This window comes from Aphelocoma coerulescens, chromosome 12 (genome assembly GCF_041296385.1).
Source record: "Aphelocoma coerulescens isolate FSJ_1873_10779 chromosome 12, UR_Acoe_1.0, whole genome shotgun sequence".
In the NCBI taxonomy this organism is placed as follows: domain Eukaryota; kingdom Metazoa; phylum Chordata; class Aves; order Passeriformes; family Corvidae; genus Aphelocoma; species Aphelocoma coerulescens.
This window is the reverse complement of record NC_091026.1, coordinates 10,125,125-10,149,982: the sequence shown is the minus strand read 5'-3', so window position 1 is coordinate 10,149,982 and position 24,858 is coordinate 10,125,125. Positions and strand designations below refer to the sequence as shown.

General features: G+C 41.5%; 1 protein-coding gene and 1 long non-coding RNA gene across 3 annotated transcripts in view; one reads left to right on the top strand and one right to left on the bottom strand.

Annotated features, from left to right (window-relative positions):
- Nucleotides 1-23,043, top strand: part of LOC138117516 (uncharacterized) — a 31,336-nt gene extending 8,293 nt beyond the window's left edge. The window contains exons 2-4 of one of the 2 annotated variants that reach the window (XR_011154687.1): nt 20,180-20,329; nt 20,417-20,522; nt 22,189-23,043. This is a non-coding gene — a long non-coding RNA (uncharacterized lncRNA). Of the gene's footprint in view, nt 1-20,179; nt 20,330-20,416; nt 20,808-22,188 lie in introns of those variants that run through there. The other variant, XR_011154686.1, reaches the window with a different exon arrangement.
- RUVBL1 (RuvB like AAA ATPase 1) lies at nt 8,059-24,858 on the bottom strand. Its single transcript, XM_069027896.1, has 11 exons — nt 24,626-24,858; nt 23,810-23,896; nt 23,050-23,182; nt 18,949-19,100; nt 17,592-17,681; nt 16,603-16,752; nt 15,202-15,265; nt 13,904-14,102; nt 12,053-12,155; nt 8,952-9,043; nt 8,059-8,647 (listed from the first exon to the last, which is right to left on the bottom strand). Exons 1-11 carry the CDS (start codon nt 24,764-24,766, stop codon nt 8,488-8,490), a joined length of 1,371 nt encoding a protein of 456 aa, XP_068883997.1. The 5' UTR covers nt 24,767-24,858; the 3' UTR covers nt 8,059-8,487.

Below are 24,858 nucleotides of genomic sequence, written 5' to 3'. Positions count from 1 at the left end.
AGGAGAGGGAGAGCGGGGGGCGGGAGGAGAGGAGCGGGGAAGCGAGAGCCGCTGTCCCACCACCTCTCTCCCTCCCTCTCCCCCCGGCCGCCGCGGGCTCCTGACAAGAGCATTCATCGTGCGATGATAGCTCGGCACCTATGATTGGTACCTTTAATAATATAGCCCTCGCTCAGCTGTCACCCTGAAAGAACAATTTTTCCTCCCGCTTTCCTCGATGCAAAGATACATCTGTAATGAGAAGGGTGACAGAAAGTGGGAGCGCAGGGAGCCAAGGAAAGTTTCGAAGAACATTAATCAAAAAGTGAAGTTGGAGGTGATGCTGGCTGCTTGAGGTGCCTGTGCCTCCAGCAGGGAGCCAGCGGCGGGTTTGAAGCTGTTGTCGTGTTTCCTGGCCTTCAGTGCTTGGAGGCCCCTCTGTGAAGGGAGAGGGATCCTTGGCCCACCCTTGGACAGCAGCAACTTTGAAAGCCACTGTCCTCCTGCATGGTAGAGCTGGTCATGGTGGGAGGGATCAGCAAGTAGCCCCATGTGCTGGTCGTCCTTGGTGTAAACCAGAATGACTCCACTGTGTGTGGATTTAGGCTGGGCAGGGATCTCCCTTTGCCTCTGCAGCCTGGAGGAAGAAAGGTGTGGTTACACTCCTGTGACTTTCCCTGCAGCAGGGCCCTTCTCACGTCCCGCTCTGGTCCATCCTTTAGATCCAGCCAGACTCAATCCACAGTGCCATCATTAGCAGCACTGTGCAGAAACTGCCTTATTTCCCCAAAGGAGGTGTTCTGCTTTCCAGGCCATGATGCCCTTGTCTCCAGGCTGCAACGTGGCTGCCCCTGCCTCACGTGCTCTTGGGGCTCCTTGTGCTTTAGCCCAAAGCCTCTCTCAACCCCTGATTATGGACCAAGCTGCAGTGTTGTGCTGCCTGGAGCCACTGCCCACATGTTCTGTGCCCAGGGCCATCACAGGAGGTGCCCAGGGATCCCACTGCAGGTGCCCAGCACTGCACACCCATCAGCCCCTCCAAGCAATCGTGTGTGGGGAGGCAGCTGGGGCAGTTTGGGGGAGTGTGTTCCACCCCAGATGTAAAAAAGACTCCGGCAGCCCTGCACTGGGGGACTGGGAAGAGCAGAAGATGCCCACATCTGCAAAAAGCACTGAGGGGGCTCATTTTGCTGTATTTAGGGAACATGCCTATTTTAACTTAAGGGATAAGCAGCAACATCCTCAAACACAGTTATCTCCTGTGGTTTTTAGCAGCTTTCCAGGATGCCCAGCTCTGCTCTGTGGTTGTCAGTCCCTCCCTGGGATGAAGCCCCTGGGCTTGAATTCTTTAGCATTAGCATTTGGCAGTCGGTTCTCTCTTTCTGTGTTCTCTTGTCCCTACAAACGATTTGCTGATCTGCATCTGTTTTTGTTTTTATCCTAATAAAAGTGGGGATTATATGAAGATCTGGATCAAACAGGTTGTCTGTAAAATTGGGGGTGCTAGTATCTGTGGTCCACAGTCTCAAATCCCACAGGATCAGAAGGAAAGCAGGGAGGGTTAGGCAGCATCTCTGAAAGAAGTAGTTTGTTCTATCTGGTTTCCAAAAATTCAGCGGTGATTACTTCCTGCCTTCTCCATGGAAGCAGATAACTTCTGCACACAGTGGTTGGTGGGTGTGTGAACCATATGGCTGGGATAAATGTTGGTAATAATGGGTGGCAAAAACTGTCTTTGAGGAATGTTTCCCTCATCCAGATGGAAGAGTTGAACCCAGAATGGACAGGCACAGCTCATGCAGGGAAGCAGAGCTCTGGTCTCCATGCAGATCTTACCAAGGACACACAGGAGGTGAAATGGGTCCCGCACAGTTGGTTTGGTCTGTCCATGCAGGAGCTTCAGAGGATGCTTAGAAGAACAAACCCTTCATGTATCCTCTGCAAAGATGATTCAGATATGCTTTGCTGGTGCTATAATGAGTAAATAATGCTTTTTCCTGGTAACATTTTCTGCAGTCCATAGCCTGGAGCTGTAAGAGCAGGGACCTCTAACTCAAGTGCCCAAGATGATTTTGAAAACTGAACAACAGATGTCCCATTCAGGACAGATACAAGGTTAATAGACAATTTAAAAAAAACCTTTTCTCCTTTACTTCATGTTCATTGCAATGCTCTGGGGCTCAGTTCAGTTACCTGAACACACCTGGGTATGAGGTGTGTGTCTCGGGACCCCACAGCAGCTGTGGGGGTTGGCAGCTCTGACAGGTGGAGCAGCCTCTGCAGGGGCACAGTGGGTTTACATGGGGGTCCTGTGATTGAATGTTGGGGTTTTGTGGTAGTTGCTGCTGTCCTTGGGCAATATCTCCACTTCCACAAGCGAATCCAGAGTGTTTTGTGGTCTGTGGGATCTGGCAGTGCTGGTCTCCGTACTGCAGCTCTGTACTGAAGCAGAAGCTTCAGATGGGCTCCCTGGAAGTCACAGACTTGTCTGAGAGCAAAATCTGTTTCAGCCCTTGCACCAGTGCTTGATCCCTGCAGGTTACCACCATTGCTTTTGAGGGGGAATAATACCCAGGGCAGAAAACAGCAAGCCAGGCATCAAGGGGATGAATCATTGACCCAGAACACAACCATGGCAGTCACAAGTGTGCTGAGCACCCTGTAAGGCAGAGCTTGTTGTGGCCAGGGGAGTTCAGTGCACTGGGGGGTGACAATTGCAGGGACAGTGCCCCAGGTCTAGGGGATCAGGCATGTGCTGGGAATGTTGCTTTTGTCCTTGCTGGCACTTGCTTGACAAAGGTCCTGAACAGGCAAATGACTTTTGCTGTCATCCAGTGCCATCCCCTCTGCCCGCTTGCACAGCAAAGGGTGGGTGAGGGCAAACCTGATGGTCTTGGCACCCCTGTGTACCCAAAGCCCAGGAGCCTGTAGCTGGCCTCCCTGACTGTCTCCTGTGCTGCTTGAGCTCGGTCTGGAAGTTGTTTTTATCACAGCTGCCTTCAACAACCCCTGTGGATTCCACCCTCCCACGGGAGACAGCATCTGCATGGGGCTGTGGGATCAGAGACCATGCTGAGCAGGCAGTAAAACCTCAGGTTGTGCCGTTTTCCCACTTTTCATTGCAGACTCAGGAATGTGAGCTTTCTTTGGGGGAGAAAGGATGCATCAGCCGCAGATGTGAGCGTGCTCTTTGCTTCCTCGCCGTTCCTGCACCCCCTTCCTATGGCTGGTTTCCGATATGAAACGTGCTCAAATCTCTCCTCTTTCCCCTTGTTTGCCTGGTTTTGCATCAGAAAACCATCACAAGCTCCCCTGGCTGCTGGCAGAGGCGTGGGGCCGTCAGCCAGTGAAGATGGGCAGTGGCAGAGCTGGGAGGCTGGTGCCAGGTTTGGAGGTCGGGGCTGGGAGCCCAGCAGTGCTGTGCAGGCTGCACAGGTACAAGGTCAGGTAAGTGTTATGTCCTCTCCTGTTTGGAAATCCTGAACTGGCACCCAAAGTAAAACCCCAAGTGAAGGTTGTTTACAATGTTTTGTAATAAAAATAAAGTAGTTGTTAATTTTTATTGTTTAAAGGGGAAAAAAGTCTGCTCTCTCCCTGGCCAGCTCACTTTATCAAAATGTTGCTGTTAAATAGATTTTGTGGCTGTAACTCCCAGGATATCAGTGCTATTGCTTTGCTGGTGCCAATGACTCACTTGGACATGCACAATTAAATATGTACATGGATGCACAGGCTCCAAAGCTATTAATGGGCAGAAGAGAGACAAATTGTGAACTGAGAACCCAAAGTGTGTTTATGCCCAGCTCCCAGAGCTGGTGCAGAGCGTAGCACTTGTTTGTTCCTTTTAAAGATATCAAAATGTGAGGTAGGAAAAGCTCCTGTTTGCTTCAGGGCATTTTGAGGCTGGATGAGAACAGTGGAGTTTAAAATAAACTCCTGCTGGTAATGACTCTTGATTACCAGGGTATCTTCTGTCAAAAGAAATAAAAAGCATCATCATCTTCACCTCTCTGAAGTGTTTCCCACCCTGAGGAACACTGATGTATCTCACACCCCAGCTGTGTGCACAGGCACCAGTACAGAGGAAGGGTTTCCCAAACAAGTGTTTTTCTGGCCCTGCAGGGTGTAAATCAGGTCACTGGGGTAACTCCAGCACATCATCTGGCCATCCTGCAGCCTGAGGCAAGGTTGTACCTGTGTCTTGTGCCTGCTGAGCCACAGCAAAACTCTTACTATGCTTTGAGCTGCTGTGCTCGCCCTGGTGCTGTTTGTGGGTACCCCACTTTCAAATGGTAAAAGCCAATGCAAGAAGGGAATCAAAGTTTTTTCCATTGAGGGCATCTGGACCAATTTTTGAGATGGGGAAGATTTCAGGATGTGTATAGTCTTGAGTTTTCTTGACAGCGGTGGTCTCCTGGCTGGGTCAGCTTTCAGAGTATTTCCCTTTTTTCTCACAAAGGTTAATTGTGTTTTAAATGCTTTTGGCCACATGAAAACTAAAGACACGGCAATTTCTGCCCTTGGTGTGTACAAAGAGGGGGAATCAACTTTCAGGTACTAGCAGACCATGGCATCTGCATAGGAGGCAGGTACACTGGATTTATGTGTATCCCCCGTCTCAGAGCAGGATCCAAGTGTGGCACTGCTCCACATCGAAAGGAAATCACAGCTTATAATATTCAACTGGTTACTATAACCCCCACCCACCCCAGGTTTAATATTAGAACTATTTTTCACGTTGAAACCGAAATAGTACAAAATATGGGCTTGCTGTAATTGTTGTTAGATTATGTGTCACCCTGATAAGATGTAACAAATATTTTCCTATACAGCAGGGCCCGTTTCCCTGCGAGTAATGGATGGAGAAACTTCTCATAGTGTGTAGGCAATCGGTCGTAAAAACTTCGCTGAGAAGATTAATGCATTAAGTGCAACCTTTGTGGAAAATAGGAAGAAAAGAATTAAAATAATAATTTGTTCTTTCATGTTTAATATTAATAACCAAACTTATTTGGTGGGAATGTTCCTTGCTGCCTGTGCCTTCCTCCTTCAAGGGGCAGCTTCGTGTCACAAGTATTTCTACTTTTTCTGAAGATCTTTCAGCAGCACCTATTGTATATGGTGCAGTGATTCTTTCAACAGAACTATTTTTATCAGTAATATGAAAGACTTTTTTTTCATGGGCAAAGCTTTGACACCAGTAAGTCTGCTGGACGTCACTTAATAGGCTAGATAAACACTGGCTCACCATTTAGCGTGGAAGGATTTCCCCTTTGTACCACAGCTCTACGTCTTCCTTAGGCACTTAATGGCCAGAGAGGTGGCACCCTGGGGACAGGGCCCTACAGAACTGGGGCAGGGCTTGCTTGCTGTACAGACATGAAAGTGCAGAAGGGAAAAGTGGGGCCCTTCTAGGAGCAAACCCTGTAGGAAACTGCATCCCCTCCTGAGCACACCCTGCACTGAGTTCTGCTGCTGCCCATTAGAAGGGTCCTTGCTCCTTTCTGGGGATTCTTTGGGACCAGCCCCTGCTCTGCCACAGACTTGGCAGATGGAAGGATGGTTTTGTAATCATCATCTTGATGATGATGTAATGTTGGTTTTTTTTTAATTGCTCAAGGTTTGGGAAAACTGATTTAGATTGATTGCTGCTGCTTTCCCCCCATGTGTATTTTGAGATCTTGTTTTCTTCCCAAAGTACACTTGTGTACCTGCAGTCAGTCTCAAGTGACAGGTACTATCAGTCATGAAGTCTGCTGTGAAACCGGGGTCGGATGGAGCTGCTTTTTTGCAGTGTGTGGCACACAGTTCACTTCTCCGCAGGTCTTTCCTTGTATCTGAGGTCTGGCAGGCTACCCAGCTTGAGTTTTACAGAGAATCACTTGTTTTACTAGTTGTGAGAACAGATATTTTTCCCCCAGTTTTACAGAGCTTGAATTTTTTTTTTATAAAGAACATTTTGTAAGCAAAGAAACAATTGGCTTGCTAAAGGAGAACCAAGAGTTTCTGCCCCTTCCTGCTGATGGTAAGTGGGAACAATGGTCTTAAGATTTCAGTATTCCAGGAGGTAACCACCCTTCACTGCCCCCGTAGGTCTGTTGCTGCTGAGTGAACAGAGACAAATTTATCACTAAAAAGCCAATGCCATCAAACGCTGATTGGGCCTTTGAACTGCTCTGGCATTCAGAGTTATTTAGGGCTTATTCAAACTTCTTTCTAAATTGATCAGTTAGATATTTCAAAAAACTCCAAGAAAAATGGTACTTATATTCTTAAATAACTACATTCATCATTGCCAAGAAGGACTTTCAAACTGCAACAGGAAAAAAAAAAAAAGTTCAATTTTGATCATGCAGTAGCTTAATTCACTGTCTCTTTCTATGCTGCCATAGCACTAAAACAGGATGTGCCATCCAGCCACAGTAAAAAGAGATTTTAGAAGCACTGTGAAAATTAGTCTGATGGTGTAATTGTAATCTTTGTTCATTTGGAGTCAGTAAGAGAGTGGATTTTTAGGTTTGAAAGCAGGAATGCTCCCTGGCCAAAAATATTCACAGATAAACCAAAAATCATTCATTAAATGTATCTGTCACTATTGTTTAGTTGCAGATGTAGAGAAAGGAGTAGATAGATTATTTAAAGTACAAAAGCTAATTAGGGCTGGCTGACAAGGCTACTGAATTTTACTTTGAAGAATGGGACAGGTTTTTACATGACTAAGATAGCAGAATGTGATCAAAATATTATTAAATCCAAACTACCCAGCTTGCTTCCAGCTCTATTTTTTTCTCCCCACCGGTCTCTGCTGTCCAGTCCAGTTTCTGGAGCTGAAAAATCATTAGCAATTTCCACTAACAGCACTTCAGCACAAGGAAGAGACAAGCCTCTAGAGCATAAAGGGGTGAGGACAGAGATTTTTAGCAGTTGGACTCCTTCCCCAAAGAGATGATGACTGAGCTCCTGCATGTTTTAGAAGGCAGAACTCTGATTTAACAAGGGAGCTTTGTTACATTTGCTATGTAGCAATTAAGCCATGTAAATATATTTTATACAAACGTGCATGCTATGGCTTTGTGATAATTTCAGCTTCTTTAACTACCACGAAGTCTCAGAAGAAAAACTCTTAGGAAAGCAAAATGAAAACAGAGGTGGATTTTACCTCTAAAACATAACAAAAAAACCCCTCAAACCCTAAAAGGCCTGTGATTGCCTAATGTAGTATCACTGAGACACTGACTTCTTGTGAAGGATTCATGGAAGGCTGAGTATCTGTTTGGTATTTGTGAGACAGTGTCTCATTCAGGAACACAGATTTAAATTTTTGATGAGCTAAATGTATTAATTGAAAACTTACCCTCTGCAGATGCTAAAAAGGGCACTTAAAACCGGGCTCCTGTGATAAGTTACTATTTTTCCCCTTCCCACTCTACCCCAAGAAATGCTTATTTAAGTAGTGTACAGAAGAGCTTTAAATCCCTAAAGGTTCTAATAAGGAACCTAGTGAGGTTATTCACTTAATAAGGCTTCATTTTTTCCCCAATACATCCATTTATGTGGTTACAGAGATTTGTATTTCAGTGTTACAAGGATCTAAATCTTTATTCAAAGTGCTGTGAAGCAATCAGGTATCCATGCTTTACAAAACAAGGAAGCACACTTTGAACATGAGACTAAGCTGAAGTTCATCCAAAGTCTGTGCAGAGTGGGATTTTGGTTCTAGTTTGAAATTTTTTCCTGATTCTGAGTGATCAAGAAAGTGGGGATAGTGGAAAAAAAAAGCTAATCATGATGGAAAGCAATTTTTATTTAATCTGCTTTAGGAAAACCCAAGAAAAGTTTAAGTTGCTCTGGGGGAAAGGCTTTAAATAGGGCCAAGACAACTATTATGTATTTCTGCATTCTTCAAGGAAGTCTTCAGAAAATAAAACCCAAACCCTACAAAGAAGTAAACACTTTTAAAAAGTTCCAATCTATTTTTGTGTTGCAGATCCATTTTACTCATACTTGGCTTTGTTAATTCCAATTTATTTTGACTGTTCCTTTGACAGGCCAACACCCAGAGTGAACACACACTTCCAATATTCTTGACATTTTTTATTATAAAGCACTTCAGACAAACTTTGATTCAAAACCAAACAGTTCTCATCTGTAAAAGGAAACTATTTTAAAACAGGATTCATAACGAAAATAGACTGTTCTTAAGCATCAACTTCAGTTAGAGCTCTTTTGTAATGAAATCTAAAGACAAAGCTGATGGGTCAAGAGCTATTAATTTCATATATACTGATAAAAGGGCGACTAAGATGTTACACACACACCATGGAGAATCTTATTGTTGATAATGAAGTAGGAACACTCAATAGTTAATTCTGGCCTGACAAAGCAGTCCAACATTTAAATATTCTTCAGTCCCAAAAGAGACAAACCATTAACATTTCTCATTCAATAACTAAGCCAGCCCTGGCTAAGGGTTAAAGCTACTTTAAAGCATCTAACATGATAAGCTTTTCATTTCATGTACTTCTCCTGTTGATCAGCCAAGATTTTTGCTGAGGATTTAGCATCATAGAAAAGTTCATTTATTTCTTCAATATGCTCTTTCTCAATGCTGTCTTTCCCATTAATCTTGGCAAGCAGGTTAGCTGGGGTCAGCAACTGCACAGCATACCTGTGATCAAACAGAGGCAGATGAGCAATTACAATTCAGCACATCCCAGGGAACTGAAGATATGGAGGGGTGGGACATTTGCTGGGAAACACAGCTCTGCCAGCAGTAAGAAAAACTCAGCAAGCACTCCAGCACATGCATTCTTTAAAGGAGAAAAGAGGAGCATTACCACTCTTTTTTTAATGACTGTTAACAGACCATGTCATTGTAAAGGAGAGGTTTGTCTTGCTTCCAACAGTGAGTTATCTTACCATGAGTGGATTTAGACTCAGTCATGCTTAACAGAAAAGTGTGCCCAACTTACCTTAGGGTTGTCTTGGTACCAATTTCCCCTAAGTGGTTTAGAGCTTCTTCACTGATATTAATCCCTTCTGTCTGAGCACGGAGCTTTGTGATCTGTTGGGAAGAATAAGTGAGGTAGGAGTCCAAACAATTAACATGCTAAATTACTTAAATTAGTATCTATAAACTGTCAGCTTAGAGATGACATGCTACAAAACAAGATGGTGTGGAGAGTTACCCTGGTGTAACTCACCACTAAACATGAATTTGTAGAATTTTAAGTCTTTGAACAGGCAAATATAATGTTAAAAAAATTATTATCACAAAGGGAAGGTAAAGTAACACATCTGGACTGCTAATCCTTCATGGTAACTCTGCATGGCTAGCAAGGCCTACCTACTAATAAGGAGCAGAATATGAGAACTTATACAAGAAAATGGAAAATATCTATGAGAAAATCAGTGGCAGCTGGAGTCTTATGGACACACCAGTTACTGGATTCTGCAGTGTATCACTGATGCTGTACAGCAGAGCCCTCCAAAAAGCCCTACAGAAAGCTACACCCTTCCCATAGCAGCTCACAACACTTTTTATTCAATTGACAAGAAGATAGTAAAATAAATCAAAAAGTTACTTTCTGTGATTCACCTATTCCTTCAAGAAGAAAAAAAAATCACTAAGAAGAATCTAATCTTTCAAGAACAGTCTCAGGCTTGTACCAGTTTGAAGATCTTTACAAAGTTGGGGAGGAAGATATCACCAATAAGCCTGAGCATATAAAGCTGTAACAAAAGTGGCACAAGTCTCTCGGTAGTCTGTATTACCAGCTGAGTGATAAGGGGCAGACTGGATAATGATGTTGTGTTGTAGTGCTGAGATAACTCTGGAACTGCAAGCCTCATATAATACAGGTATTTTTCACTTTGGCAGCTTTGTAAACAAGATATCAAGAAGCGCTCGTTTAAATTAAAGCCATAAAAATGCGCTCGGGGAGCCAGGGTAGGGAGCAGAGTAAGAGAGGGGCTTGAAATGGCAGAAAGTTGGTGCTGAGATATGTACATTGAATATTGGCAATGCTGCTGCAAATTGCAATTTCAGGTTGAAGATTTTTACTTGTAGATCACCCAGATGTCCCCTTCCCTTCACTCAGACAGTGCTACTTTGTTCTTCATCTGCTACAAACAAGGTATCAAATGCCACATCTTTAACAATGTTTTTTAAAATAACTTTTTATCTAGCAACCTGGTGGAACACTACAGAAGGATTGGGGGCCAAGCTGTTAACCCACCAGCTTGCTTACACATGGATTTACTATGGAATAGGAAAACAAGTGTTTTATCAGGTAAAATACATTAGGAACAAAACATCTCAGTTATAACCTCTAATATCCAACAGGAGGCACATATGCAAAAAAGTTTGATTATAACAACACCTGACTAGAATAAGCATAAAAGTGAATTTTTTCCCTATTCTGGTTTCACCAAGGTTACTGTGTGTTTTGTCTCAGAGCAGCACTTCACAATGCAATTTCTACTTTATCAACACACACAAAAAGATATTTTGAACTGGTTATGAACAACCTTTCAGTAGATACATGACCAGATTCTGTGCTGATTAAGGAATCAATTGTGAAGGCAAGGGTCTCACACAGAAACATCATCTGCAGAAACTTCTTCTTAACATGAACGACAAATGAGAGCAAAAATAGAGAATTAAACTTATGGATGCCTTGTTTTTACCCCCCTTCCCCCCAGCTGTACTCAGTTAGAAGCCAGACTTAAATGTAATAGCTCCTCCTCTTCTCCCATGAGAAGTTGCCATTCAAAAGCCTTAATTTAAGGGAAGATGAGATTATCTGACTATGGGAAAATGATTTATGGGGCCCAGTGTCTGGACTCTATTTTTAGCTTTAGGCAATGCTACTGTGAACATTTTCTTTCCTTCAGCCCTGGGGAGGGTAATAACAGCACTTACCCCACTCTTCTGGAAATCTTATCTGCACAGTAATACAGCACTAACTACACAGAATTCATTTACACACAGTCCACACAGTCTTTAATACCGCCAGGTTGAGTAGAAGTCACACATGAAAATTTGTTTTGTATAGAGACTAAACCTAATTGTATTGTTAAATCACTGGGCTGCTTCTACTGCAATCTACACCCTAATGCTTCAAAGTGTCCTTTAGGTACAAAAAAATCATCCTGAAAACAGTTCAGAACAGCATCAGTGAAAAGCTCCTCAAACCAAGTGAAATGAAGCTTTGCCTCTACGTTTATGTTCGATAAATGCCTGGCTTCACCTTGGCACTTATTCAGCAGCAGGAGACCATTATCTGGTGACAACCTCTCCTCCACTGACACTATCTCTTAAATAATACAAAGAATTGACATGGTAAACCCTAATGTCTTCTGCATTGTGTCACTTCCTGGCATTGAGACGCTAATGAGGGGGGATCTTTGACACAATGCATCATAATGGCACCAAGCATTATAATCGATACACAATACATTGTGATGGCCCCACAGGAAAACTTCCAGGCATTTGGAAGGGTATCTCTGCAACACTTGCTGTGCTTACATTTCCAAACTTGACTTGAGGAGCATGAAAAGTCTTCCAGTTTTAGGAGACAGCCCCAGTACGTTAAAGCTACAGTACAGGGCATAAAGGCAAAAATGCAGCGCATGAGGTTGTATTCCTCAATCCCTTTTGTGTCTCACATGAGGGAAAAGCCCGAGGTCTGGGACTAGAGATCCCATTATGTGACACTTCAACTTGTACCAACTGAAAAAGCACTACCTGCTGAAATCTGCAAACTACAGAAAGCACACAGTGCAAGAGATTTCTTCAGCTGACAATTCATGCCTTCCTGCAAGTGAGATGCCACTTTCAGCCTCAGATGTGCACAGCAACTCCTCAGTGGCTGGGAGTCAGACAGAGAAGTTGTGTGCAGTTTTAATCAGCTCACTGTATTGGCTCCTAGAGAAGCAGGCTTTTAACAAGCAGGAAGCTTTCTGGCACAAGCCCTGGTGACCATAGAGTCAGCTCTACAGTAACAGAATAGGCAGAAGCTGTGCACAACTTTGGGGACTTGTAACAAGTTCTTTAAAATGCTGTGCATACCTGCTTCATTTCCTGGGGTGTATAGAGCATGGTTCGGATAATCATTACTCGATCCAGCAGGTCCAATGGTATTCCATGAGGAGATACGATATCCTCTGTGCCTCTAGAGGAGAAACCAAACAGAAAGACATCACACACTAGTCTGAGTTCAGTACATTGATTGGGTTAAAATAAGTAGAAAGTGACTATACTAGTTTACAATTGTTGTGTGTCCACAGAGACACACACCCATGGGTCAGAGACAGGAAACAGTCTGGTCTAAGGCTCATTCCAGACAGCCCCAAGGAAACAAATACTATTGCTGGAGCTCTTAAACATGCCATTCAAAAATAGTGAGAGGTGCTTTCCTGCCTTTTATCTCACAATACAGTCTTATCTAATGTTCCAAGGTATCTTCCAGCAAGGAAAAAATCATTCTTACTAAGTTGTTTAGCAGGATCAGCAGAAATCATATATACTATCATCCATCTGGAGAACATGCCCTGTTGCTGAGCAAGCCATTCTTTCCCCAGTCCCTCCAGTGAATAGTTCAGTGGTTTACATTCCATGCCTGCAATCCAGCAAACTGAGAAGTGTAGGTCTCTGTATGAAGGACAGGGCAGGATCTAGATCCCCAACCAATTTATTTGTTTGATGTACAACACCCAACAGCAAAGCCTGCAGACACAGGTACTCTTGGTTTCCCAAGACCACCATAATTTGCTGTGAAGTAGAGAGTGAAAGATACCTAGATTTAATTTATGACAATTGCAGAGATCACAGTGAAAACAGTGAAGTGCTGGTAAAGAACTGTATTCTAAGTTCAGTGCTAGTATCTAGGCACTGCAACTCTTGCCATGGTCCTCCAATACTAGATGCCACTGTTACATGGAAAACTTCCTTTCTTAAATCACAGCTTTCTCATAACAAGATCCACAGTGAATCCATGCTGACAGATCTCTACTTCCTTTACTCTTACAAGACTGTCTTTTTATATCTTTGCAAAGAGAATGCTGTAATGTCCACCTTAAACATTTTTGAAGGACTTATCATTTTCACTTCTAAGCAATGCAAACAGAGGAAGATTAATACCAGATGAACCGCTATGAGGGAAAGGAAAAGCTGGTTATACAGCTGAATTAAATCAATTCAAAGAGTAGCAATCATTGTTAATGACAGCTTGTTTAGATATAATTAGTCCTAGACCACAAACTAGTAGTAGAACTTACAAAAGAGCCTGAAAGAGGAGAGCACTTTTACTGAACATGCAAAGAATGCTTTTTGTGGGTGCAAAATATCAAAGTGAAGGCACAAAGTGAAGGCACAAAGTGAAATGAAGACGAAAAACAAGTTGGTTGGCAAGAATCACAAAAAGCCAGACCAACATAGCAGGGAAAGGGAGAGGCTGAACTGTGACACATATAACAATAAGAACAAGAAGCTGAAGTCTGATGGAATTAGGATAGTAAACAGCAAAATAATCCAGAAGCAGGAAACAATGATTATTAGAGGTTTGTAGCTCTGGTGCTTTTGATGTCACTAATGTGCAGGCAACAGATGTACTGAGGTATACAATAAGAATGGTAACTGTTACAGATCACCCAGGAAGTGAAACAATTCAGAAGCTGTTAGAGGAGGAGAGATGTGCTAGGGAAAGGAGAATTTCAGTCAGCCTGGCATTAAATGCTTGTCCCATCATGAAGCTTATGAGCAGCTCTTGAGCACTGATGCACCTTGCAACTCATGCAGAGGATTATCACAGGTGTCAGTGTCACAGACAAAAGCCTTCAAAGATTGTAACTCTACTGATACAGCTAATTCCAAGGTTTATGGACCAATGCAAACTGGAAAATTCAAGTTTTGATGTCATACCTGATAATGCAGTTTCCTCGGTTGGAAGCAAAGATGACAATGGGGGAAATAGAAGATTCCAGAGCTCGGTGCAGGTATGTGAAACACTCAATATCCAGCATGTGAACCTCATCCACAAAGAGCACACCTGGCACTAACTCTGCAATGCCTTGATCGATGTATTTGTTCACCACCTTATTTATCTCTCCTCGAAGTTTGTCTGAGAACAAAAAGAAACCATTGGTTGTTCTGCTAGGGAGCTATAGGTCAGTAGGTAAAGACTGAAGCAAGGAAAATTCTTCTTGAACTTTTTCATGGTTTCCTGTCTTACTGCCACAAGGAATATATCTGCAACACTAAAATTTTGTGGCATTTCACACTGTACTGGGGAGCCATCTGTGCAACAAACTATTTAAAAATTGAATTTCTCACACTTACGAAGAATTGATTGTTGTAGGTTTGTGGAGTTTGGTGTAGGGGGTGGAGAAGTCAGTCAAACATCAGTTTAAAACATGAAACTTACTGAAGTTTCCAAGCACAGCTGAAAAGAACATCACTGAAAGAATGAAATCTTTTTACTCTATTTCAGCAAAGAAGTTGTGTTTAAGAGGCTATATAAGTTTCTGTGAACCTACTGCTCTCAAAGCTATGCCAGATATTACATCAATAAATCTGGTATTAAAATAAGCAAAGCAACCTCTGGGACAGACAAAATACTTCAAAAGATGGCCATTGAGTTAGGTATTGACACAGATTTTGATTTAAATTTAGATAGTCACTTAGTGAAGCATCATTTCTTTCAAAGCAAAATGGAGAACACATCTGTCTGTAGATACTGTTTTCTGTAAACACCTGTAGTTAAGGTAGGAAGAGCAGCAGTGCATGTGGAGCATCAGGTCCTTAGATAGCTGTTCCAGAGGTGCCATTTTTCTATTCCACCAAAATTCAGTATGGTTGCTACAACATTTTTTAGATGTTGTGTATTACTGCTGTTCAGTTTGGCTCCTTGTTGAAAGCCTGAATCTCACACTGTGGCAGGAATGTTGTGGGAAGGGGGATGGCACTGCCATTCTGACCTCTCCCCAGGAAGATGGGTGCAGAGCAGTGTATACATTTTCCCACTATATGCATGAACTTGTTGTACTGTCTCCAGCCACTGCAGTTCTAGCAACTGTATCACTGCTTTTTGAAATCGGAGTATTTATGAATATGTATTATGTAGGCATTCATTTCAATATTGTAACTCTATTTTCTAATCCTTTTCTAACTGGAAAACACATAGAATATATTGGTCTCAAAATACCATACAGGTTTCATACCAGTGATTTCAGTTTTCTTAGGCTTCATCAACTGTCCCATCATAGAAAGGATGTCTTGCCCTCCCTAGAAAAACAAAGTTACAGATCAGCTATGAGGTCATGTATAAAGCACATACCTGGGGAATTTTATAGATCAGGAATTGGTTAAAGAAGTTGTTTCTTACAGTTAACTTGACATTTTAGATCAGCAGTCTTTGATAATCTGTCAAAGTTTAGGCCATTTCACCACAACAGTATTTTAAACATAACCACCTAGCTACCTCCTCATCCTTTGTTCAGCCTTGCTCATTTGGAGAGCATAAAAAATCAAAATGAGATATCCTCTCTTAAAAAAACTGTCACAGAGAAAATCTTGAGGAATGAAATTGTCAGGGAACACAGAGACTTCGACTGCCTGCATGCACAGTAGGTGTTCAGCCTGTCAATATGGGAAGAATTAGTCTAAATTTTATTACTTTTGAATACCATTATTTTTATCAAATAAATTATTTTTTTTGTAAATAAGGACGTTTATTTTGAAATTAAGTAAGTTAAAGAGTTGTATTGTTATACTGTAGGGATTCCAGCCTTTAAACTTGTTAATGACTTTGTTTTTGACACAGACAAAATTCCCTCAAGAGTGAACAAGACACAGCAAGAAGTAATTCTCCTATTTTTTTTTTCTGCAATACATGCAGAGCTCTACTGAAACTCACAAAGAAGTTTAACAAGTGGCTATGAAACATTTCTGAACAAAGGGAGGACATCAGTGGAATCCACAGCAGACAAAAATACTTAGTACCTCAGTCCTTGCAGTTTCCATTTCACAGCCATGAAACCATAAACACAGAGCAGAATATATTAATTTGCATTCAGAACTTCCAAGAAATGAAATGATGCAGGTCTGGCTGCTGTTACCTCACACCTGTAGGCAGCTTTCCTTCTGGAGAGAAAGCAATAATCTCTTTTCCTGGGCAAAGGAAACAGCCCACATCACTCTTTTCCTGCAAGTGATGGGGCACAGTGGTGGAGGGAAAGAGAGCAGGGTCTAGATTATGCATTAACTGTGAAGGTGGTGGATCCCAACCATGTGGAAGCTCTTCTACAACTCCAAGACTGTTCTCTGTAGTGCTAGAGTGTTACTCTGACCAGTATTCCATGATCAGGTGCATGAATTCTAAGGAAGCAACTGCATCTTTAACCTCCATGGCAGGGCCCCAAAGGCAGGCAGCTGCAGCATGACCTCCCTGAGGAGAGAAGAGCTAGACTGCCCTTCAAGGTGTAACACCCACTGCTTTTCCTACAGTGGAATCTTTGCGGGTGAGTGAGTTAGCTCAACTTCCTACATCTCAATTATTCTGGTAACATCACATCTATGTCAAATAATTTTTCTGAAAAGACTTCATCTGTGAAGTCAGATACCTGAGGTCGAGCATTGGCCACATCCAAGTCATGCAGGGTGACATCCTGAATAATTTCCTTTTTCTTGTGCACATCACCTTTTGGCAAGGGAACATACTCTTCAGCTTCAAGGTCAAATTCTGTAGCATAGATATCACACCTGCCTTGCCTCTGAGGAACAGCAAAGAGAAACCCAGGTATAGAATTAATTTCAGTTCCAAAACCTTGAGTGACATGAACTCGATAACGGGGTTAGTTCACAATTCCAGTTCTGACAAGCTTCAGCTGACAATCCAGACATCCCACTCCCTGCTTAGCAACAGGCATACCCTATCTACTGATCAAAGCTCAAACACTCTGTTGAAAAACGCCTGATATTTTCAGTGGCAAGAATATTCCATTTCTCTCTCCCCTTCTTTTAACTGTATGCAATTCTTGCTAAAGGACAAATCCAGCAGATTAACCAGAGATTGGGAGAACTGTTCAAGACTCCTTTGTAGGTGGGTGATTTATTATATGATAGAAAATATTATGCTCATCCATTAAACAGCAAGTATCACTATACACTACTTTCTAAATCAGATATGAAAAGAATGCTAACTAATGCAGTATTCCCTTCTACATGTATATATCTTGTGGAGAAAATACCAGAGCGATAAAAGAAAGATTAAATACACTGCACATGTCAGCCTGAAAATGACTAAAGTTGCTTGGTTTCTCCCCTCTTCCCTAAGAGATGCCTTGATCTTACAGAAAAGAAAACTCATCCAGACAGCATCAGTGATAGCTTCCTTGCCAGATGACCTTAATTGTGAACCGGATCACCATGTTCTTTGGGTGCAAAAGAGACTTTTCTCTCCAGATAAGGACAGCGCTGGGCTCTTTTTAAAATTTCCATGTAACCATTTCATGTCAGTTAAGGTTAATAAATCAGAGAGCCTTCTGGCAAAGGCAGAGAAAGGTCTACAAGAAACATACACCTGCATAAAAGTACAGAACTTTTCTTATACCTTGACAGCTCCACTGTTTGCCTCAATATAAATAACGTCACCAGTTTCCACTCGCTCCTTCTGCAAGCTTTCAAAAATGCTCGGGTCCAGCTGGAGACAAGCAAACAGCACAGTTGGTCAAAACAGTTCCATATTGTTATGGTAATCAAGGTAAAGAAATTCAGTTTGGAGCTCACTCCCACCAGACAAAATTAAACTGCAACTCACCCCGACAACACCTCTAGGATTTTATAAAGCTGTAACATTTGGAGTAGGGATAGAGAATAAATCTGAAAGATGCACAGAACTCACTTGTCTTACCAAAAAAATCTGCTATCCAAAAGGAAGTGACAGTGCCAGAAACATAATGGTACCAGCTACAAAACATACCTCTGAGTAATGTGACAATGTATTTATACCTAGGAAACAGTAGTTCTCTAGCTTTCTAGGAAAACTTTTATAAAAAAAATCTGGCTATAGCATTGAATTATGTTCCTTGATTTCTTGAGTCCTTATCCTCTGTGGAGCTCTGTGAGGGAGAGTGGGTGTGGAATACATTAGATGCCTTTGTTTCTCTTGGTACATGTTTATTCACTTTTGCTCTTCATTTCCTTCAGAGTGAACAAATGAAAGATGATACTTAACAGCAGAGACAGCTTTTAGTTCTCTCCTAGTCTGACAGGGAAATTGAATGGAGACAAGAAAACAAAAGGAAAGTGGGCCTGAGCTGGCAACACACCAGCTCAATTTCCAGTTCTCTATCAAATATTCACTAGAGCATGACACCTCATGCAGAAAGAAAGGATGTGACAGAAAGAACAATTTATATTTAAACAGGCAATATTTCCCTAGCCAAATCCTCAAAAATTTGGTTCCTGACAATTAGGAAAACAAAACCAAACAAGGCCTTTCTTGTATGTTTATTACCATGAACATGAATTTATAGCCAGGGTCAGAGTGTATCACAGACAGAGACAGAACAAAGTTCAGATTGCCAGCTCAGCCCATTTTTTGTGGTACTAGTGATCTACAAAACTGCATCAGGATCTCTTCCTACTAAAACTCACCTTTAACTCACTGAAGACATACAGTTATGTGCTGCCAAACAGAGAAATAACAGCAGCTGCTAACCAAATGATGATGGGTTTATCTCCTATTTCAATTAGTAGGAGACAAGACCAATATCCAAATATTCTACATAAAGCAGATAAACATGAACAGTCAGGATAAAGCTGTCTAGCCAAAGAAAGCAGCCTCCTGGCAGCCCCACTTGACAGAGATGGAGATCAAGAGCTTGAAATGGAAACAAGAACTGCCAAAAATAGAAGCTGCTAACTTGAAATACTTAAGGAAATCTCTGAGACTCTACCACACATACCTTCAACTGTTTGGTTCCCTTTGCAGTTTTGAGTCCTATAATTACATGACTGATGGTTTTGCCATATCCCCCCATAGGATTCTCAGTCTCACAGGGAGTTAGTTCTGTGACTTCTCCTTCATAAACCTCCTTGGTCTCTTTAATCCTCAGCCCTGCAAGAAATTGTTTAGAACAGTTTCAGTATACACTTAGGAGTCTGCTGCTTTACTGTCAACAAAATGTAAAATATGGTTAGGCTGCACTACATTTCATGGTAAAATTTTACTTTTATAGGCAGAAAGATGAATTATTGTTCTCTTCTTCAATTTTAAGTGAGAATACTCATCCTGTGCATCAGAATGAAAGCTCAGCCCAAGTTCTGACCTGCTAAGAAGTTCATTAAACTTTAAGAAATTACTTTTTCCTACTCATTATTACTAGTTTTTGAAGCAAATGTTAGGGTCCTCTGTCTCTTTTCCCTCCCACAAAGAGGGAATTTGCTTGATTTTTTCCCCTGTGCTAAAGCCAGAAACACAGATTATCTTCTGAAACTAGTGACATTAATTTAACAATGAGTTTTACACAATTTTTGGACCATCAGAAAAGCCCTGCAAAGTTAACAAAAAGATAGGAAAAAAAACCTAACTCCATAAAAAACTTTACATTTTAGCAACTGAGTTAAAAATATTACATAAATTGATTAACAGGTATTGTGCTAGAACATCATAAAATTACTAAGGGGTTAGTGTATAATTTCAAATATTTTTCAAGTTAATAGCAAAAGTTGAGCTAGACAAGATTTAGCAGAAACTGCTAAAATGCAAATTTAAAACTATTTCAAAATAGCTGAAAATTACATCCTCACTTTGTTACTTTTCAGACAGACAAGCAATCATTAGAGTATCTGGTTCTAGTTTGTGTTTTTCTGTTCTAGTCACAACTACTGTTTAAATAACTAGGTTATTTTAAATTGATAATATAGAGCTGATGAGATTTACAGGTAGACTGTTTCAAAGCAAACCCACTATCATCACCACCACCACTACAATTATGTACGTTCTAACTACATAGAAGTTCAAAGAATCCACATCTGAAGAAACTCTATAAAGTATTTTATGAGGCACACATGCCATACCAAAAATAAAGAATGGGCTGTAACAAGATATAAGGAAGTCATCCTGCCCAGTCTGAGGGTATTGTGACTCTATAAAACTTTCCTTGTTTCGTAACTTTTCATTTTGCTTTGAAATAGATCAGACACTTCACCAGTAATTTTGAGCTGCTGATAGGGGCTATAAAGAACTGACAAATACGAGTCTGTCTCCCTCTACTGGGCCTAAATTCAAACCAGGACATGAAATGCGAGAAACAGCGTAACTGTGGATAACATGACAAATTCTTGGTAAGAAATGATTGCTTCCTCTTACTTAAGACTACATAAAAAGTTGTGTATGAAGTTAATTTCAGTAATTTTAAAAATGTTTTTCAGGTATGTCAAAACACCAGACAGAAATTAATGAACCTTTGAGTTATAAAACTGACCTAGACGAGGCTGCATCACACCGGCTCATATGCAAGGGGTGTGAAGCAATATGGTAATTTGCACATTGAAACTGCTGTTGTCACAAACTGGACCAGGTTTGCTTGTTCTTTTTGTTTTGCTTTTAAACTTGCAGCACAAGTTCTATTCTGCTCTGAAAACCTGGCAGCCTGTTTGTGTTTAGGGTACAATTTGTATGCTGCTGAAGCATGCAATGAATCTCCCAGTTCCATTTCATCTGAAAAGAATCCAGTTCACGTGCTCATTCTGTTCACCAGCACAAGTCAAAGCCAAGTCAGCAAGGGCAAACCCAGGGATTTGCTTCAGAAGCCTGCCTCTAATCCAGACTAATGTGCTTTTAAGAGATGTGTCTGTAGAAAATATTTACAGATGAACATGATCTGAACAAAGGTAATTGATGCTTTGAACTTGCTGCTGATTATCCTTTGATTTCAAATTAATCTGCATGTGTCAACTATGAACTTCATTCTCAAAAGAGTTCTTAGAGAGATCTACTTCCAAATCAGACACAAATCCAAGGCAGCAATTGTGGGCTATTTCATGTTTTGGTTCAACAGCACTCCATGGAGCTAAACAGTGCTTGCTTCACTCACTGGCAGGTACAATCTGGCAACACAAGGAACAGTCATACTATTGAAGTGGCTACTGCAGCAGTTATTTTTGATTGCAACTGAGCTCTAACATTAGCTGCTATCATCATCTTCACCAGCTGCTAATGAGCTCTATACTGGATTAATCTCTCCCAGGTTAAATTTCTTTTAACCCATACAGCAATTCTATCTCCTCATTTCCCACTCTGTCCTTTTATATTTCTTACATATTATAAGCTCTCTACTGCATCCCAAACACTACTTGGCCTTGAGACTACGTCAAGTCTGTTATTAAAACTCTAAACAATAAAAATTCTGTAAACTCAGAGTAACTCCGACTTTCTTATAAAGTGATGGGTCCAAACCAGTCAGACTCTGTAATTTCCAAGAAAAAAACCCCAACCATTAGGTAAAAAAATTGGTATTAACCTCTCTGATAATTAAAAAAAAATCAGGTGACTAAACCCCTTGAAAGTAAAATCCATGATATGAGCAATGATGATGTACACAGAAGCTGCTACCAAGGAACCATACAAAAAGCCAAAACTCAGTAATACCCAAATGAATACTTCAAGTACTGATGGACGGGTGAGCTGAAGGCTCCCTTGCACCCAGACCCAGCTGCCACTGCACAGAATCATTTTTTTAAAAATGCACCCTTGTAAAGTATTTCTTTATCAAGCAGGGAAGCTAAAACCTACCTGAGATTAAAACCCAACTGGAAAGTGTTTCATTACAAGAAATGGTGATTACTAGTCCTTTAAAATATTTCATAGAATTTTTTCTTACACTCATAAAAATATTCAATAAAGGCTGTGTTATGGAAATGTGACATGGAATTCAACAGAAAGGAATAAAAGAAGTTCCATCTTTCATTAACACTAATATTTGTTTAGAAGTGTCTCTCTATTGACATTCAGGGAATGCAGGGAACTAACAATGTAGCTGGCTGTTAAACCTCAGAGAGTTAAAATACTGCTATCTCTAGAAATGACAACATGGATGGCATAAGTTTCATCTGTTGGTTCAGGTTTCCAAATCTCTGACAGGGAACTTCATCACATCAAGGAAATTTTGCAGACTACTGAGTCTCTGTCTTCCCTCCCCCAGGCCCTGCCAGTTTCATGGTAACCAGAAGACCAGAGACTACTGAAAGTTGCTTTCTTATAAAAGTCAAAGGAGTACTTTTGTTTCACTGAAGAACTGAGAGACTTCTTCACCCTGCTGCTGCCAGATGAAGTCCAAGAGGAAACATGGTATTGAAACAGGAAAATGAACTGTTAATACATTCAGGACTAAAATCAACTGGGCTCTCTTTAGCCAATCCTCACACAAATAAGGGCCACTTCTGTCTGCATTTATCAGCTGTCAGCAGCAATCATATAAGAGATTTTAGACAGTCACTGAGGCTGTGTTGCAAATAAAGCCAATTTACATCAAACTTGTAAATGCACTGTAGAGTTGAGGAAGACATTGAGTTGAAGTGTTTGTTTAGTTGGCATGGAACTTTCTTTGTGCTTGCTGGAACAGTAAGTCAGGCTAATGCTGCTGTTTGGGAGCTCCTGATTAAGACTGTTTAGTAGGGTGAAATCACTAAAAACAAAAAAAACGGGAGGAGCATTTTTCTGTCTACAAGTATTTCTGCTAACGTAAGAAACTAAAAATTATTTTTTCTTTCAGCTTTATTCAGTCACAGGCAAAACAGAGAGGTGAATGTGGAGGATGAGAGAATAATTTGGTGAAGTATAAACCATAATACAATAACAAAGTTACAGTTTGTAAACAGAAAACCTGACTCCACTAAGTGTGAAAGAGATTCACTAAATTAGGACCAGCACTGAAGAAAATAAGCATACAAAAATATGAGAACATTGTGACCACTGGAAACTTCTTATTTTTTAGGTGACTGGAAAAAAGCAAAATAAGTATCATGCAAATACTTAATTCTTCTTTTTTTTTCCTGAAACTTACCAATTGCACGTCGGAAGTTTTCCATTAGGACTTCTGTTTTCTTGATCTCAGTGGAATAGACCTCACTTCCAACCATAGGACAAAAGGGAACTTTGCTTCCCAGTTCCTGAGCAATAGCTAAAGCCAAGGCAGTCTTTAAAAGAAAAAAAAAAACAAAACAAACAACCAAATACAAAACCCAGAACATTAATTTTGAAGAGAATTAAGGATTCTTTTTCCACAAAGTTAATTTTCCTCATTATATCACTTTCTATATATCGACTATCAATTTAATAGTAAGACTATTCTGTCTGACATACATTTCTCACATATAACAACCCTCCTTCAACACAGGTGACTTTGGCCAAAGACTTTTAAAAAACCTTAAAGAGCCAATACTAGGCATTTGAATTTGACATCTGATACAGATGCAAAAAGCCTTAAATAGCATGGGGGAAAAAGTAAACCAAACAAAAAATATTCTGGCTTTAAATATAAAAGTAACTTCTAAAACTTTTTCAGAGCCTGTGTTACCTCTGTGTTTACTACCCTACAAGAGGTGGGTTCACACTAAAGATGCTGAGCACACCACTGGGTACTGCAAGTGTCGATGACATGGCAAAAGTAAAAGTGTAAAGTAGGAAACTATATCAATACACTGATTGGAAAAAAATTCTGGTAGATGAAAACATTTTGTAACCACTACCCTAAAACGGTTTTGACAACAATTTAGAATAGATTTGGAAATATTTTATTTCATAACAAAATAGAGAAATGGTACCTTGCCAGTTCCAGGAGGTCCTGCCAACAGCACAGCTCTGCCAGCCATTTTTTTGCTTTTGATTAGCTCCACTATAACCCCACATGCCTGTAAGTTAAGTATTTACACTGTTAACACAAGTATTGCTATAGCATCTTTTGTTCCAACACTACTTAACGAGTTTAGAAAAAATAGCTTTTACAAAAAGTAAAGATTTCAATTTCATGCACACAAAAAGAAAAACAAGATCAGAAAAACGTAATTTCTACAATTATTTTATCTGACACAGACATTAAAAATCACAGACAAGATAACTCAATCTGTGAGCTCTGACTCTTCCCTCCCGCAGTCCCACACGCAGAGAGAGGTTGGAAAGTAAAGCAGGAGATCAATCTGAGCCGCAGATCCTCTACAGATCCTCTTTCACGGCCAGGTTGGATGGCGCTCTGAACAACCTGCTCCAGGGGAAGGTGTCCCTGCCCACGGCAGGGGCTTGGAACGAGATGATCTTTAAGATCTCTTCCAACCCAAAGCATCCTGTGATTCTGTGAGGCTTTTATCCGAACACCGCATTGAAACGGATGCTCGAATCCCTACTTGCATCAAATCTGTTAAGTTTTGGTTGGTTCCGTTGCCTGTAACACCCCAATTTCTACGCCCGACACCCGGGAGACCGTCACCGTCCTCGCACAAGCGGGAACGGAGCAAGTACAGTCCCGATCGCCCCCATCGCATCTCACACGGCAGCAGCGACACGGGGGAGCCCAGGCACGACTCTCACTCGCTGTCGGGACTTGTCAGACGGCCCGGCCCGGCCCAGCCCGGCCCCGCACTCACCTCCCGCGCATTCTCTTGCCCCACGAGCCCGGCCCCCGCCGGCTTGGCGGCGCCGCTCTCGTCCAGCCCCAGCCCCTTGACATGGCTGTGGGCGGCGATGCGCTGGGTCTTCGAGGTGCTCTTCACCTCCTCGATCTTCATGGCGGGGCAGCGGCAGCGCAGGGGCAGCTCCGGCCCGGCCGCCCCGCGCTCCTCGCACGCGGCCCGCGCGTTACCGGGGCTCCCGGCGCGCG